Consider the following 15,644-nt stretch of genomic DNA (forward strand, 5'->3'; position numbering starts at 1 on the left):
CCTACACCCACATGAAAACTGGTCAGAGGCTTTTTCTGGGGAGCACTTCTGTAAGCAAAGTTACAGCCATTTCAAAGCTCTGAATTGAATTTGTAAATGTACTATGAAAGCCTGGGATTTTTTAAATGTTTCAAACCCTAATCTATCAGGTATAACAGTGGTACTGCTTTGAAAAAATATATATAAAATAGTCAAAGCAATTTAAACATGATATTAAAACAGAAAAAGGCACTGCAGATCAGAAGAACCGCATGCCAAATTCCATCTATGTGCCAACTGGCAGCTGAGTTACAACTCCTAGAAACACCATTAGATATTGTATGTCAAGTTGTGATAATAAAATTTCCAAGGAAAAAGCCCTAAATGGTAGTACAGATTTATTTTAAGCTACCTTCCTTCAAAGTCTTTCAGGTATTACTTCATCATCTCAAGGAGTCTACATTTACATGAATGCGGTGCTTTGTTTGACTCCTTCTGACAAATCATATTCAACATCAAAGAGGATTGTTTGAGAATGCCATGTTTGACATTGGACAAAGTACTCCTTCCCACAACAGACATTTTCCAAAAGCATAACTCGCTAGACTAATGGGCAGTTAGGAGCCAGAACGACTGCCCTCCGTCTTCTCCTTGTGTAACTTTGCCAGAGTCCTTGGAACTTGCCAAATTCGGTCATGCCTGCTTAGCTTGCTCGACTGATTGTGCCAGAAAAGAAAATAAGACACAGATGTATTTGAGCTCTTTGAGATGCCAGTAAGAGAGACAGCTAATGGCTTCATTTCGACCCTCCCCTACCAGCTGGGCACAGGTGGGGGGATAATGAGGTCCCTCTCCCTAATCAAACTCAATTATTTACTACTCTATATAACCGCAAAGACATTCACATTCAGCTCAGAATATAAAATGCACCGAGGGCTACTTCCAACCACTGCCACTGGGTATTTATAACTAACTCAAGTGACTACGAGTTTGCCTTGGCAGGAGTTTAAGTGTATAAAGTTCTGCAAACTGTTTCTGCTCAAATATGTCCTGCTGAAACGAGGTCCCTGGTGAGGTTCCATAACTGTCAGCTCAGTGACTGCACAACATCTGAGAATATATCCAACATGCAGGATGGGTGAGATCTGAAATAAAACACCATGCTTCATTAGGAAGCCTCTCAGAGGCATCAAGTTTTTGCAGCAGCGATTCAATATTAATAAACATTACAAGTCATATGCCTGACACAGCAGCAGCTGAAATACTTTAGAATAAGGAGGGAAAAGAAGATGCAAAATAGAACAAGACAACTACATGCACTGGTTTGATGGAAGAGAAGGAAAGCCGGAAGATGTAGAATTTAAATCCCTATAACAGTGAGATGGTCCATACATTTAAACTCACAGTAGTAACAATCTTTTGATCAAGTGATGATCAAGTAGTTCTCTATTCTTGGAGACACTAAAAATTCTAACGTTAACCTATGTTAACTATGTACATGAGTACAGGCAATTCTGAGTTAACACGTGGGCACAAAAAATCTCTCAGAAAGGTACCTCTAATTACGATGCAGTTATACTATTTCTAATCTGCAGGACATTCCAAGCCAGAGCACAGAGGACTCACAAGAGCATACATCGTGTCAAAGATTTCACATTTCTTTTGCAAGCTTTGCAGCTGGACCTTAGCCCTGCCACCAGCACCACTCAGAGAACTGGATCCTTGTGCAAACTGAATGCCCTGCCCGTCTATGAGCAAGGAAAGGATGTGAAATAAAAACAGGCTGAGGAAAGAAAAAGGTTATTTCCTAACACTCAGGCAAATAGTCTACTAAGTGAGATGTATTCATATTACATTTTCTTTTTCTTTGCTCTAGTGTTCCCACAGTTCACAGGTTGGAGTTACACCACATTTCAACACAGTGTAGATGTAACTCATGAGATTTTTAAAGGCCCCATAGGATTTAATTTTTCTAAGGAGAGACTATCAAACCCTGGAGCTCTGCTATTGGCAGAAATAGCGCTACCCTCTCCTGATGAGCTCTTCACAACAATCTGAGACTCTGAGAATTTCACACTGCTCTGCCACAACCAGTACCATTCAGCCTATGGCTGCTTCTGTTTCTGCAGCTGCTGCAGGTCAGTCCCATGCATTTTTCTGGAACTACCCAATAAGCACCTCTTAATTTGCTGTGCTGTGTTTTGTAACAGCTGCACTGACGCTGGAAGTTAAGAGGCAGCAGACATATTTGTGCATAAAGGAAAAGGGAGAAGCACATTTGTGCAGTCACTTTTGGGCCTGCTTAAAAGAGACTTATAAATATTAAAAAGGGAATTGAAAAACCTCTTGTTAAAATCAGCAACCAACTCTTTGTATTTCACTACAGCACTTCACAGAACAGCAAATAAAAATATTACTTAAAGGATGACTTGTCAGAAAAAAATCAATAGCAATCAAATTCATGGCAGTAGCATTGACTCTGGAGAAAGGCATGTAGAAAGAGAGATTCCCTCTTTCCGATAAAACATCCAGCATTCCTCAGTCAGGTGGAAGAAATTAAACCCTGCAGTTCCGCAGACAGAGGAGCCATCGCCTGCACAAACTGAAGGAGGACTTGCAATGTGACTGGCAAGACTGCTCCAGCTGCTCCTTGCATCAGCTTCCACACTGCTGCATCCAGTTCAGCAGGGCTGAATATGTTTTACCTTGAATAAATTATTTGTAAATGCTGTTGACAGAATATTTTCTTTTCCAGTGACATAGTGCAGAGGAAGTGCACAAGAATTTAGTGGAAGTGAATGAGCATTTGGGGAATGCATGTGGAATTTCTCACATTTCTTTCCATTTGAATGTCTCTAAGAAACATTCTCATTTTCATTTCAAGAGATCCAAGCATTAAACACTTTTCCACTTATGATGTGGCTGATGTTATCAGCGATTTGTGAAATAATTATGGCTATCTGAGTTTAAAAACAGAGTGCAATAGTTCCACATTCTCCATGCTGACCATAGACAGAAGGGCTCACTGAGCTCTCTGCACACTCAGCCCACCACCGCAGGCTCACCGCCCATTGCGGCCAGCTCCGCTTCCCCCCGCCGCCCACTGCAGCACGCCTCCAGAGGGCTGTAGATACACGGCCTGCTCAGTCCCGCTATGTTCAGATGAAGAAAAATAGGGAAGAAAAAGGATGTGGAGGTGGCGGTACGGTTCACATCCATACTCACATTCGGACAAAGAGAGACTGTTTTGCTGCCAGGCCGGGAGAGGAGTACTTTTCAACCAACGCCAGAGTGCTGAAGCCAAACTTGTGAATGGGCTCGTTGGAATCCAAGGGTGGGAAATCTGTGTCAACCTCACCATCGTCCTCAGCAATATGGAGGCAGTAGGCACTGACGTTGTCGCTGAAACAAAGCAGAAAATGGGTCTGTTTGGGAGGGAAGCTACATGACCAGTTCAGTTCAGCAGATCAATGTCAGTTGATCTAATAAGCACACACACTTCATACAGAAGGAATATACTTAAAAGCCACTGATGGCACATAGGTACGTATGCCCCAAGGTATTTTGGTACTGCAGAGTAAGGCAGCAGGTCTCACTTCATCACTGATAGAACTGCAAGCAGGAGCAACAGGGACTGAACTGCACTGAGGTCAGGAAGTGTTTCACAACTTCATATAGCTGGAGGCAATACTCCCCACTTGTGAAAATACACTCATTTATATGGCTGTTAAACACTAGAATTAAAGACAAGCAGTGTCTCCCTATCTCACTCGTATCAAGCAACAGCAAAAAGAATTACTGAACATGCCCTGGAAAAGTAGGGGGCACTCTCAAGATTGTTAGCAGTGCGGTAAACAAAAGCTAAGAAATAAACTGCAGGAAAAGTAAAACCCTGTTCAACACAGTAACAGTGATAGTAGAAAAGCCACCACCTCCAGGTATCTACAGCCCCCAGTAACTGAAAGCAGTTACAAATCAGTACAAACTAACAAACAAGAGCCAAGTAATGCTGCCAGTTTTAAACAGAAACATCACGAGGAAAAAATAAAGGAAAATATAAGCCTCTTTCCTTTCTACACACTAAATTCCACACGAAAATAACAGAAGTGTGTACACAAAATAGAGATTTCATTACCAGGAACATCTGATTAACACTATCTCAAAAGTTAATATTTAAAATTCAGCTAAGTATTCTCCTACAGAACTGCCAGCATTCAGGCATTTTGCATGGCATTAAAGTACTGAATGTTCATGTGGCAATATGTTTCTAAACTCTGCAGTTTAAATTTAGAGTTTTAATTGCATGATTGATGCTTACATTAATTAATTGCAAAGTGTATGCTAATTGTTTAATTGGTCGCTTGATCTATATAGATCATTTTTTGAATTAAATGAGTTGATTTACAAAGTTTATTGATTGGATGTGACAATGAATTATTTCGCTGACTACCTGATTTGCAATTTTCTCAATTAATTCACAAACCTTTGGTTGCAACTGTGCTTTATTGAGAGTGCTCAGTCCAGGTGATCTATAAACACCTTGTCACAACTAAGATATTTATTACATAAAACAGGTAACAATGATGTGTTACTATTAACGTGTGCTGTACTTTTGCTTACCAAAAGGTAACCCAGCAACGTTTGTCACTGTGAATTTTGAAAGTCGTGCAATACTATTAAAAAACCTTCCACGAGTCTCTGGACTGCTCTGAGGAACGAACGCTGCTGCAGAATTAATTTTTAACTTCAAGAGCACTTAAGTGACTTTTCGGAAACTGATGAAAGTTGGCACTGGTGACAGAATTCATACAGCAGCAGGACTCTGAAATAAACAGAGGAAGCATATCCAGGTGGGAGATGGCGTGCTTCTCATTGCTGCAAGTCTTTTCAGGAACAAGAGAAGCGGAAGAGGTTGTGAGTAACAGATGCAGCTGATCCTGCCTACGTTGTGAGAAGCACCTGGCATGATTTTCAGGTCCTTCTCTGATCCTATTTGAATTTCTACAAACAGAAACACAACTCCATGTGCTCATTCCATCCAGCTCAACATAACTTTGAAGCTACCCGCTGTCACGAGACCCTGCAGCCTGAACAGCCCCACTGCCTGCCTTCCCATAGCTGTGTTTTGGGCCTTACACTGCTAATTTGCTAACCTATTTGCTTGACAGAATTCTTCTCTGTGCAGCCTGGTGTGCTCTGTATAAATCAAGCTAACATTTTCATTTGGTACTTGACCCATTTGCATAATTCTCATTAGATCCAAAGGGACACACAGCCATGCAGGCAGCAATCGATGCTCACTGTGCCCTCAAAGCGATCCAAGTGCCAAAAAAGGTGGTGGTGAAACCAACTTATCTTCCACCAATTATACTGAAAATACATAATGTCTGTTACATCTCATAAATTTAGGGGCTACAGATGCCTTCAAATATGGAGTGCATTCCTGAACATTAACAGAGATTGAATCACAACTTTGAGATCTACTTATTCTGATGAGAATTCATCTACAGTCAAATCAATCCTTGCTAAAAGACAGGGCAGTCAGCAATGCTCAACAAACAAACCAACCAACCAAAGATGAAAAAAGTGATGAGGACAAGAGAAATAATTAACAGCTACACAAGAAAAGTTTCTTGGAATCTTGAGGCTCTGTCCCTGTCTCAGAGCATTTGCACCTAGATTCTCAATTACTGCTGCTAGAGTGTCTTGAGGAACTCATGACTGTTACTTATTTTACTTTACTATTTCCATCCTGAGATTTGATTACATCAGACAGCCTCCTTGATGATGATCACTCTCTGACACATCATAACACCTTATCCTTCAAGGCAGACAATGAAATCCATTTCCTCCCATTGCTGACTTTTGCTGGGGGTAGTTATGTTTCATGCAATACTACTCATTGGCATTGCTCCACTTGAAGTATGCTGTACTCCTGAAAAATATGTGTGTCCAAAGATTGATATTAGCAGTATCTTAGTAATTAAAAAATAAACTAATCATACACAGGGAACACTGCTGAATTTATGATATAATGAACAGAAATTATTAACAGCAAATGAAATGGCACCATCTGCAAATAATTGTATATTTCTTCCCCACTTAAAAAAAGAGACCAAACTGAAGAGCTTAACCTCCAAAACATCCCATATGTCCGTTCAGAATCGCTAAGAGAAGCCCTATATCCAAGGCAACAGTACCAATGAAACTGTTTTCAAGAGAGGTTGCTTTCCTGTGCTGCCCTATTTCTACTAACTGGAGATGAACTGAACCACAGGATGCTACAGAGGGCAGCTTAAGAGACCTCTCAACACATTCCCTTTCCAATTACAACTGTGCTACAGCAGAAGAGAGAAGCATTGAGTTCTCAAATACTTCAAACTTCCTGATAGAGCAGGATACCAAAGGAAAAACATTCATCAAACATTCCAGGAATAATGAAAATGTGAAAAATTGCCAGCTTATACCACTTATCAATCCAAATGGTCACTCTTTGCACCTCAGACATTATCTACTAATAGCTTTTACCAATAACTCTGTAATAAACTATTTTAATTTATTTAATTTATACTCTATGACCCAGCAAAAAATGAAGTATTTCCTCGCATTTTACAGAACTGTTTTATAAACAAAGTTACTGGGAGGAGCAGTACCTGCTTCACACACTCCTTATCCAATGACCATGATGAACTAATAGTGCCTGCTCAACAATCTCAGTTCTCCAGCACAACAAATCTGAACCATTATTTAGTCACAAAACAACCAGGGGCAGAGTTTATTGCAATGAAGAGGTGGTAAGCAATGATTATCAACGATTCTCTATGAATCTAGAGGAGTCCTCAGTGAGAGGCAACAGAGGCAGAACGTGGGTACCTTCTCTCAAAACAAAAGGAGGGATTTACAGAGTTCTATGTTCCATTTGTCACTCCTGTGATCTTAGCCACTAAGAACAGTATAAAAAATAGATGGGCGACAGAACATGCCTCCATGATGCCAGAAAAGGCAGGTTTTATATTACTTTTACATAGAACATATAGAAATGATGATTCATTTACGGCTCTGTGGTTTCATACGCTTATCGCTATACAGTGCCCACTAGTTTAACTGAGAGAGAAATGGATTTAGATGTGTATTTCTCAAAAGGAAATACAGACAAATGCGTAGGTGGTTTCTCTAAGATTTATCTACAAGAATATTGACATGAAAATTTATTTTCTTATGTAAAAATGCTGCAGAGGAGAAAATTAGAGATCAAGAGGTAGTAAAGAAAGAACATTACTTCAGTTTTGGTTCCCGTCCCTCACTTGTATATTGCCAGCATATTAGTCCAATCAGGTCATGCACCTTGGCATTTGCTATCGTCACAACTGTCATGGGCTGCAGTTTGTCTTGGTTTGCATGCAGTGGGAGGTAGACATCAATTTTTTTGGTTGCCGTGGTACCAACATGGCCCTGTTGAGAAAATACATTTCATTAGAATGTATAAAGAAAAAGTATGACAGAGCTAGTACAAAATCTGGTATGGACAGAGTTCTCCTCACTAATAAGATCAAAATACTCTGCAATGGCTTACAATTGAAAGAAGTTTGAATGCTTAGGTTCTAATTCATTTACTGCTGTTTAATGTATCCGCAGGAGCGATACCAAAGATTTGGCAAAGATTTCTATAAGATTTCTTGATTTCTATAAGTCTGAACTTCACTGCAAGATTCCACGTTCTTGCAGGAAATAAGAGAAAAAGAACACCACCCACAGAACCTAACAGGCCTGCAGATACAAATGAATGAGACCTGAACCCGCGGCTCCGAGGTGCAAGCAGCCGAGCAGCAGCAGCTGGGAGCCCCGCAGGCACTGTGCCCACAGGTGGGACGGCAGCACAGATCTGCCGCAAAGCTGCACTGCGAGCGCGTGGCTGAGAACCAAACGATGCTTGGCCTCACTTTGTGCAGAGAACTGATCACAGCTACAGCTGAAATCTTTTAAACAGACAAAAGATTGCACGTTCTGACACCCCCTGGAAAAGCACCCCTGGTGTAACTGGATGCCTCCATCTGCACACACACAGAGGCCTTGAGAGAAGAAAATATTATTAGAATTATACACTAGGAGTATTAAGTAACAGAATAAAAGGATCCAGTACTGTAAATCTACGATGAGAGTATAAAACAGGGAGTTAAATGCCACGTGCTAATTTCAATATATTGTTAAAAACCATTTGATCCCTCAGCGTGATTATAAATTAGAGAAATAATAGGAATTTAAGGATTAGAGTTATTCATACTAGTACAGCTACAAGAATTAATTAAATCCATTCAAATATAATTGTTGTTTTATTTTAATAAAGTATTTTTGTAGTGCAGTGACCTCCCCTTCCAACACGGGTCAGGTACAGAATAAATTGGGTTTACTCATTTAAAAGAAAACAGCTTTGCCCCATCTTCAGTGGAAGTCACCGAGCTGCCACGTCACGCCGTAGGTTTGGATAAGCCCTGATGAGGACAAGCAGGAGGAGGCCGGCAGATGTCCACGTGTGTGTACGTGTGGGGGGGCTCTTCTCAATTTATGTACAAAATGAGCTTTCTTAAATTGATCAAATTAACTCCGGGTCGGGCAGTCGGTGCCGGCATCGCAGCACACATCCAGCCCAAACGCTTCCCCCGCTGGGTACCTTGGATCCTCCTTTGCCCTATGTTGGGCTGCCATTTTTTTCTTTCTTTTTTCTTTTTAAAATGAGCTTTTCTCAGTTCTTCTCCATCTCCAAACCTCCCCGACCTCCCCAGCTTTTAAGCACCCACTGCTCCCGGCTCCCCCCCGCCAGCAGCCCGGCTCTCGCTCACTCAGCGCAGCCCTCGAGGACTCACCATGGGCACTTCACACCAACTGGGATTCCAATCGCTCTTTGAGCATGGGAGGCAACACCAACAGTGCCACAACCGACAAGTGGTCAAAAGCATTATTACTATCTTTAGAGTGTTTAAAAAAAACCATACAATGGTGAATATTTCTATAAATTAAAAGTGCAATTGCCATGAGAGATTACTGAGGCTGACGCCTGAGATTTAGAGGCTGATTAGACTTTCTATTAATAATGAGAGCATTCGGTGTCACATTAGGTAAGAAAAATTAGCAAGGCCTTTAAACACATGGGTCATGTCTTGGACTGATCAATCACTAAGTCAAAGGGCTGGGAGGAAATCTCTATTACAAACAAATGTGTTTTATTACAGATTGATTATATTTGTTCTGAAACAGCCTTAGAAGTCCAAAGCACCAGGTAACTACTCACAGGACTGAACGAATCCATACTTAGCCTGATCCTGCAAAATATTAATTGTGCAGGAAGTCCCACAGAGCTCAATTACCACCTGAGCCACACTTCTCAGGTCCGGCTTGGCGGGAGGTGGGACTGAACAGAGGGGATTGGGCTGCTGGACTGGGTGGTGAGGAACCAAAGATCTGGTTACAACAGATTTAACTCCTAACAACATGTGGGGTTTATACTGTGCTTATAGCCACATTTGGAGGAGGGACCATTCAGAACCTGACGACAGACACTCCTAGAAGCATAATCACGTTTTTCTCCCACCTAAAAATGGTATTCCAACGTAAATGGCTGAGGAGACCCAGAAGATGAAGTGCGATTACCTATATTCAAAAAGGCAGCAGCAAACTTTATTAATAGATCCTGTATAAAATTCAATGGAAAATCTATTCAGGGCCAAGGGCCTTACTATTTGGAGTTTCCTTAATGGCTTCCAATAAATCTGGGAAGCATAAAGGGGCCGTTAAATTAACATTTTCCTGATCTGTCACCTGTGGCACAGTTAATTTGTCAAAAAATTCTTTTAGCTTGTCACTGGACACTGCATATTCTGACAAATGGAGTCTGGAATAAAATTGACAAAATATCTCGTTAATTTTCTAGGAAATCAGAAATCTGATTCCATTAAGCTTTTATTGTTAGCAACGTTATATTCCACCATCCTTTAAAGAAGCCAAGAGTAACTGAGTACACACAAAACATACACAAATCACAGAAAATTCTCTTACTATTTTCATTAACAGATCCTCTAACGACTCCCTAGCACTTTCATTCTGATCTTATGACAGTTTTAGCTTGCAGTATCCATAACACCTTCAGCTCACCACTCCAAGCAGGAGCAGTGTTTTACCATCAGCCACGTGGCACAGCAATTCACGTGGACACACAAACGCGTGTGGGTACCACTTCCTGTTACTGCTCACACAGAGTGCACACAAACGTTTCCCTTTGCTCCCTGCCTGCAGAGCTCTCCATGCACCACCAGCACCCCGGAGCTCAGCACTGCCATCCTTGCTGCTGCTGGACATGAGCTGCACAGAGTTATGCCTGTTATTTGCAATGCCTGAAAAGTATCACCTTTGGAATTCACAGATTGTTCTTCTTTTTATAACTTTAATTAGCAGATCAATGCGTATTTTTGCACTCGGACAATTAAACATGAAAGCAGCAGCAGCTACAGTAAGCTTAGGAGAATTATGGCCATTAATAAACAAACTTCTGAAAGAAGATAACGGTAGTGGTATTTGTTGGGCTAATTAGAAGAAGCTCAGTGGCACTACAGCACATATGCAAGTTGCTGCTTCCAGACACGAGAGTGAAGAATATGATAGGTAACTCAAATCATGAATTTTAATAGGTTTTCTGTTCGTATTTGTAAGATGTAATGTTTAATTATATAAACAGCGGATACAGTTATGACAGGAAAACCGCACACAGAACGACCTTCATTGGCTACCTATAGTTTTAGAAATATCTGACATTAAAAAACATTCTGTAATCAAATATGCTTGAAGTACAAACAGAATACTGAAAAAAAAAAAAAGATACTTTAAACTATCAATTCCGCAAACACAGGAAGTCTTTCTAAGACTTAAACTTCTGGTTACAGTCCCTGAGAAAACACACAGCTCTCTCCCACACCAGGCGCCCTACACCCGAACGGGTCGCTGGGAGCCCTGAAGTTACTGCAGCCCATCACGGAGGTGTCCCTCACAAGGACAACTCCTCCTCAAGGTGCTTCCGAAGCGCCCGCATGGCGGGCAGGTCATGGAAGCCATTGAGAACAGCCTGACTGCTGCGCCCTTCTCGCTTCTGAGCTGTTTTGCTGCACATCACAGTAGAAAATTAAAACAAAGTCCATAAACATTTCCTAGAGAAGAGTGATTAATTTTCTGCAATAATAATTTACTGCATCTTCCCGCACAATAGAGTTCTGTGACTAAATGTTATATCACTTTAAGATGAGATGTTCTAATGATATAATGCAAAGATTTTACTGAATCATTATTTAGTGGGAGTCATAAAAACCTCCAAAAATTAATCTTTCATGCACATCTAGCTTATCCAAAGTTAGCATTTAATTAGATGGCCTTGGCACAAATGAGCTTACTACTTTATTTGCTCAATCAGTATATGTCTCTTCAGTAATTATAATTAATTCCAGTCATTGACTCACCTCCCAGCAAACAGTGCTGAACATTACACAAAATGGAAACAAATGCTTATCCTTTTACAAACGTAAAATTTCTTTTTGCTTTTAAGCCAAGAAGAACAGTCGTGCTTTAGGTGACAGGATAGAAGTTTGCTTTACAGTCCTACACATCACTTGCTCAAATATGTGTTTCAACAGCAGAGAGGAAAAATACGAAGGGAACAATGTTAATGCGAGAGAAGATATTTCAAATGCAGCTAAGGGTTCTAACAGATCAGAGCACAGATGCTTATGGCAATACAAAGGACTATACTTTTTAACCTCTTAAAAAAAACAGAACTATTTTAATTATTTCTAGATCCAAAATAAGTGGGAATAGAACAGCCATACTCACTCTACATATACTGTTTTTCAGGGATGGAGTAGACAAGAAAATTCATCTAAAAAAACTGATTTATTAATATTATTTTTTTAAGTGTCAACGACCAAGTACCTCCAAAGCTTTCAGTAAGAACGTGGCAGAAACCCTTACGCTGTGCAGGCTGACACCACCAGCATATGGCTGAGAGAGAGCACACTGGCAGCAAAACAGGATGATGGATGCGCTTAGCAGCCCCAATATCCGAGAGCCACACTACATGGGAATGAAAGGGAGCTGAAACTAGTAGATTTTGGTGCGGTCAGTGAAGCAGCATCTAACATAATGTGATGGTTAATTATTTAAAATAGAGTCTGTTCATTTCATTCGCAGAGTATCATAGCAGAACTAGAGAACACGTTCAGCTGCAGACTGGAACGCTCCCAGGCATAACACTGTGCCTGTATGAAAATACAGGGCACTTCTAGTCCTGTTGCTCTGCAACGCAGCATACTATGTGCTACTATGGGAAAATCAGTTCCATTTATTTCACCGGGTGGTTAACCATTATGGGTAATTTTCTTTACTATAGTAATCACACGATTACTTCTCTTTTTCTTAAGTCATTTATGGAGAATGCCACCACTGAGGCCACCAGCACAGTGCACACACCCAGCACAGCACAGCACAGCACAGCACAGCACAGCACACACACCCAGCACAGCACAGCCGCACCGCTATGGCAGTGCCCGCAGTTCGGAAGTGGCCCTTCCAGGTCAGCCCTCCCCGAGGTGTGCTTCTCCCTCCTCCCAGCCCGCACTGCAGCCTTAGCAGACAACAATGTAAAATTCCACTAACATCGTTAAATACTTAATTTATCTTATTTGTGCTGCCACTATTCATAAAAATTTAACCCGGTAATTTCCTGTTATACAAAGCATAACAAAGTATGAATATTTAACTGCGAGGTAAATAACACTTTTTTATTCTCAATTGTTGACTTCACTTAGCATGTCTGCTTTGTAGAGCATCGCACTATTTTTCAATTACAGGTCCAGATGTTTCAAAGGCTCCAGTAGGCAGCGGCAGTTATGAGAAATGCTTTATCTGCATTGCAACGATTGCTACAACATCAGCTCCAGGCTGCGTTCACATACTCATGTTTTATTCCAGCCCCCCTCCTCACATACCAGTTAATTATACAACACACAGCTGAGAAACATAACCTCCAGAGCTGGACAGTTTCCTTCCATGCTTCTACCTGAATCATTTTTTATATGCACCTCAAAACTATGATTTACACATAAAATCATTTAATCAAATTTCCAAAATTACTGCCTGCTCCTTCCTGGCATTCACTCCCACAATTAATACATCTATGCGAGTCTTGAGCAAGGAATAATACATATAATTCTCGTAACAGCATATTTCAATCATGTTAACATGCATTCATTTACATGACTCACCTTAAATTAAAATCATGTTATTCAAAGTGCTACGGATATAATTTCTGGTTATTACATTTTTTTTTTTTTTTTCCTGACAAATTCTGTTTGAAACGGAGGGAAAAATCTATAGTCACCTTTACAGCCCAGGCTTCAATTACTTTCACTGAGGTATCATTTTCAGGACAAATGGATCCAGTCCATCTTTAATCCTGCCACACTCACGCGGCATTTTGCCAGGAAGGAAAGCAGCTCCTATGCAGGTCAGCACAACCCTGCAGCATCACTGGAGTTAAGCACGGCGCGTGGAGCTGCCTTTCTCCCGAGCACTGAGCCAGCAGGGCTGGTATGCGCCCATCCAGCCAGCTCCAACGCTTCTGCTGAAGAATGGAAACACGTTTTCAGATTTATCAAAATAGAATTGCTACGGCTGCAACAGAAATGCATTCATTACCAGGAACTCCTTGGTTTCTGTGCACTGAAGAAAAGGAATGGCCTACTTTAGGAGAATTATTTACATTTTACTTGGCGATACGCTTTACAGTTTAATACGGAGGAACAGAGATATTCTTTGTAATAACAAAATGCAACAAAAACTTTTAATTAAAATCACACCATAAACATTATTTCTATGTTAAAGAATACGCCATGAGATTTTAATGAAGAGATGCTATTCAAAAGATAAATGTTTCTACAAGTATTCAATCCTTAAACAGATCAGACTCTAATCCTATGCTTCTGCTGCACAAAGCAGACAGCTTAAGTTCCTTGAGGACATTTGCCAACCTTAGGTGGAACATTTTTAATACATCACCGTGTCACTTTTTAATGCGCCACAATCTATTAACCACATGGCAAACTAACAGGGATTTTTAAAATATGGGTTTTATAGCTTTGTGCTGGTGATTAATTAAATAAATAGCCAGCGTTTCACAAATCATCCCTCTAATTAGTCTAAAGCAGACACTTTGCATTCACTGGCATTATTGCCATCTGAAGCTCACAGAAGGGCAGTAGCGTTACGCCGCCGATCCCGGGCACTCCTGAGCGCCCCATCACCGCACCGCCGGGCTGGCAGCGCACCGCAGCCCGAGGCAGAGGTACGGCCGTCACAGGTGCTGCAGTCAGCTGGAACTTGACTCCAGCTGCTTGGAAAAGATGTTCTGTTTAATTATTCTCCCTCATCCTGAAGGAAGCAATCAAGGCAACAAAGAAAACAGAGCTGTATCTGAAATCTGACCTAAAGTTGCAAAGTCGCACGTCGCAGTAAAGGAACAAATATTTGGGGCAGATGCTAGAAAAAATGGTGAGCTAAAAGATAACGGTTTCTGTCAAAACATTTCAAAGTTGAGGCTGCAACTAATTACATCCAGCCCATTCCAAGAAATCAAGCCAGGCTTATCATTAAAATGACTCAATTATTCTTAGAAAGAAAGAGAAAATCATCTGTAAAACAGCCAGAAATCTCCTTGTTTTTGCTGTGTGTATCTAGATAGAACATCTCTCCCTGCACTCAAGTCGAACTCTTCTTTGTTGATGTTCTCAAGCTTTACTACAGGCTCTTCTCCAACTATTACTAACTAGGATTTTCTATCCTGGAAGGCTTTCCTATGGAAGCATGCAGAGCAGCATTTAATGACATTACCACAACGGCTTTTTCCCCCTCAATTTAAAATCCACTGCAGACACTAAAGGTGACAAAGCAATGGGGCTGCTCAGGAAGATGGGATCTCATTTCCTCCCTGAATTTTTCCTCAGCATCAGCACTGTGTGCACAGCAGACCCTATGGGTGCACGCAGCCCTGGGCCAGCAGCAGTGCCCTGAGGCTGAGCAGCAGGTGCAGGGCTGTGGCACAGAGCACCCACCGTGGGTCACCTCCTGCTTGCTACAAGAGCAAAACGCCATGAGATTAAGCAGCATGGCCTTCAGAAAGTGGTCTATGATAAATAGTCCTAGGGCTGGACTGCACCAAGAAGAATTGCATTGAATGTGACTTGGTTACATGACTCATCAGTGAGGTGGTACGTCCATTTAATCAAACCAATCCAAGCAATCGTGTTTCCAGCAACGTGGCCAAAGCATTTGCACTTCAAAGCTGATAAACAAAAGAGCAAATGCTTCAGTGCTCTGTCAAATAACACCATTTGCTCTCCTCCTGCAAAAAGCAGGAAGCCCAATTCCTGCACCCTTTGGTCTCGGCATCCCCCAGCACTCCCAGAAGCAGGGAACACGGCAGCCCTGCACCCCATGTGCCCGCTGCTGCTCCCCACCTCCACGCACTTTCCTCATACTTCTCCCTGGATATGGAACAGATTTCTACTTCCTGTCACAGATTTTTCTCAGTACTCACAGATTTAATAGAAGTGGCTACACTTCTCTTTGAAAGT

General features: G+C 41.3%; 1 protein-coding gene across 11 annotated transcripts in view; it reads right to left on the reverse strand.

Annotated features, from left to right (window-relative positions):
* The window catches only part of MAPKAP1 (mitogen-activated protein kinase associated protein 1), an 85,150-nt gene that overhangs the window by 42,228 nt on the left and 27,278 nt on the right, over positions 1-15,644 (reverse strand). For 9 of the 11 annotated variants that reach the window (XM_040648948.2, XM_015279320.4, XM_015279321.4 and 6 more), the window contains exons 5-6: positions 7,259-7,431; positions 3,205-3,381 (exon numbers count right to left, since the gene is read on the reverse strand). In XM_040648948.2, coding sequence (XP_040504882.1) covers positions 3,205-3,381; positions 7,259-7,431 — 350 coding nt within the window. Of the gene's footprint in view, positions 1-3,204; positions 3,382-7,258; positions 7,432-13,277 lie in introns of all 11 variants that reach the window. The other 2 variants (XM_046901646.1, XM_046901647.1) reach the window with 2 other exon arrangements.

The sequence above is a fragment of the Gallus gallus genome, chromosome 17 (assembly GCF_016699485.2).
Source record: "Gallus gallus isolate bGalGal1 chromosome 17, bGalGal1.mat.broiler.GRCg7b, whole genome shotgun sequence".
In the NCBI taxonomy this organism is placed as follows: domain Eukaryota; kingdom Metazoa; phylum Chordata; class Aves; order Galliformes; family Phasianidae; genus Gallus; species Gallus gallus.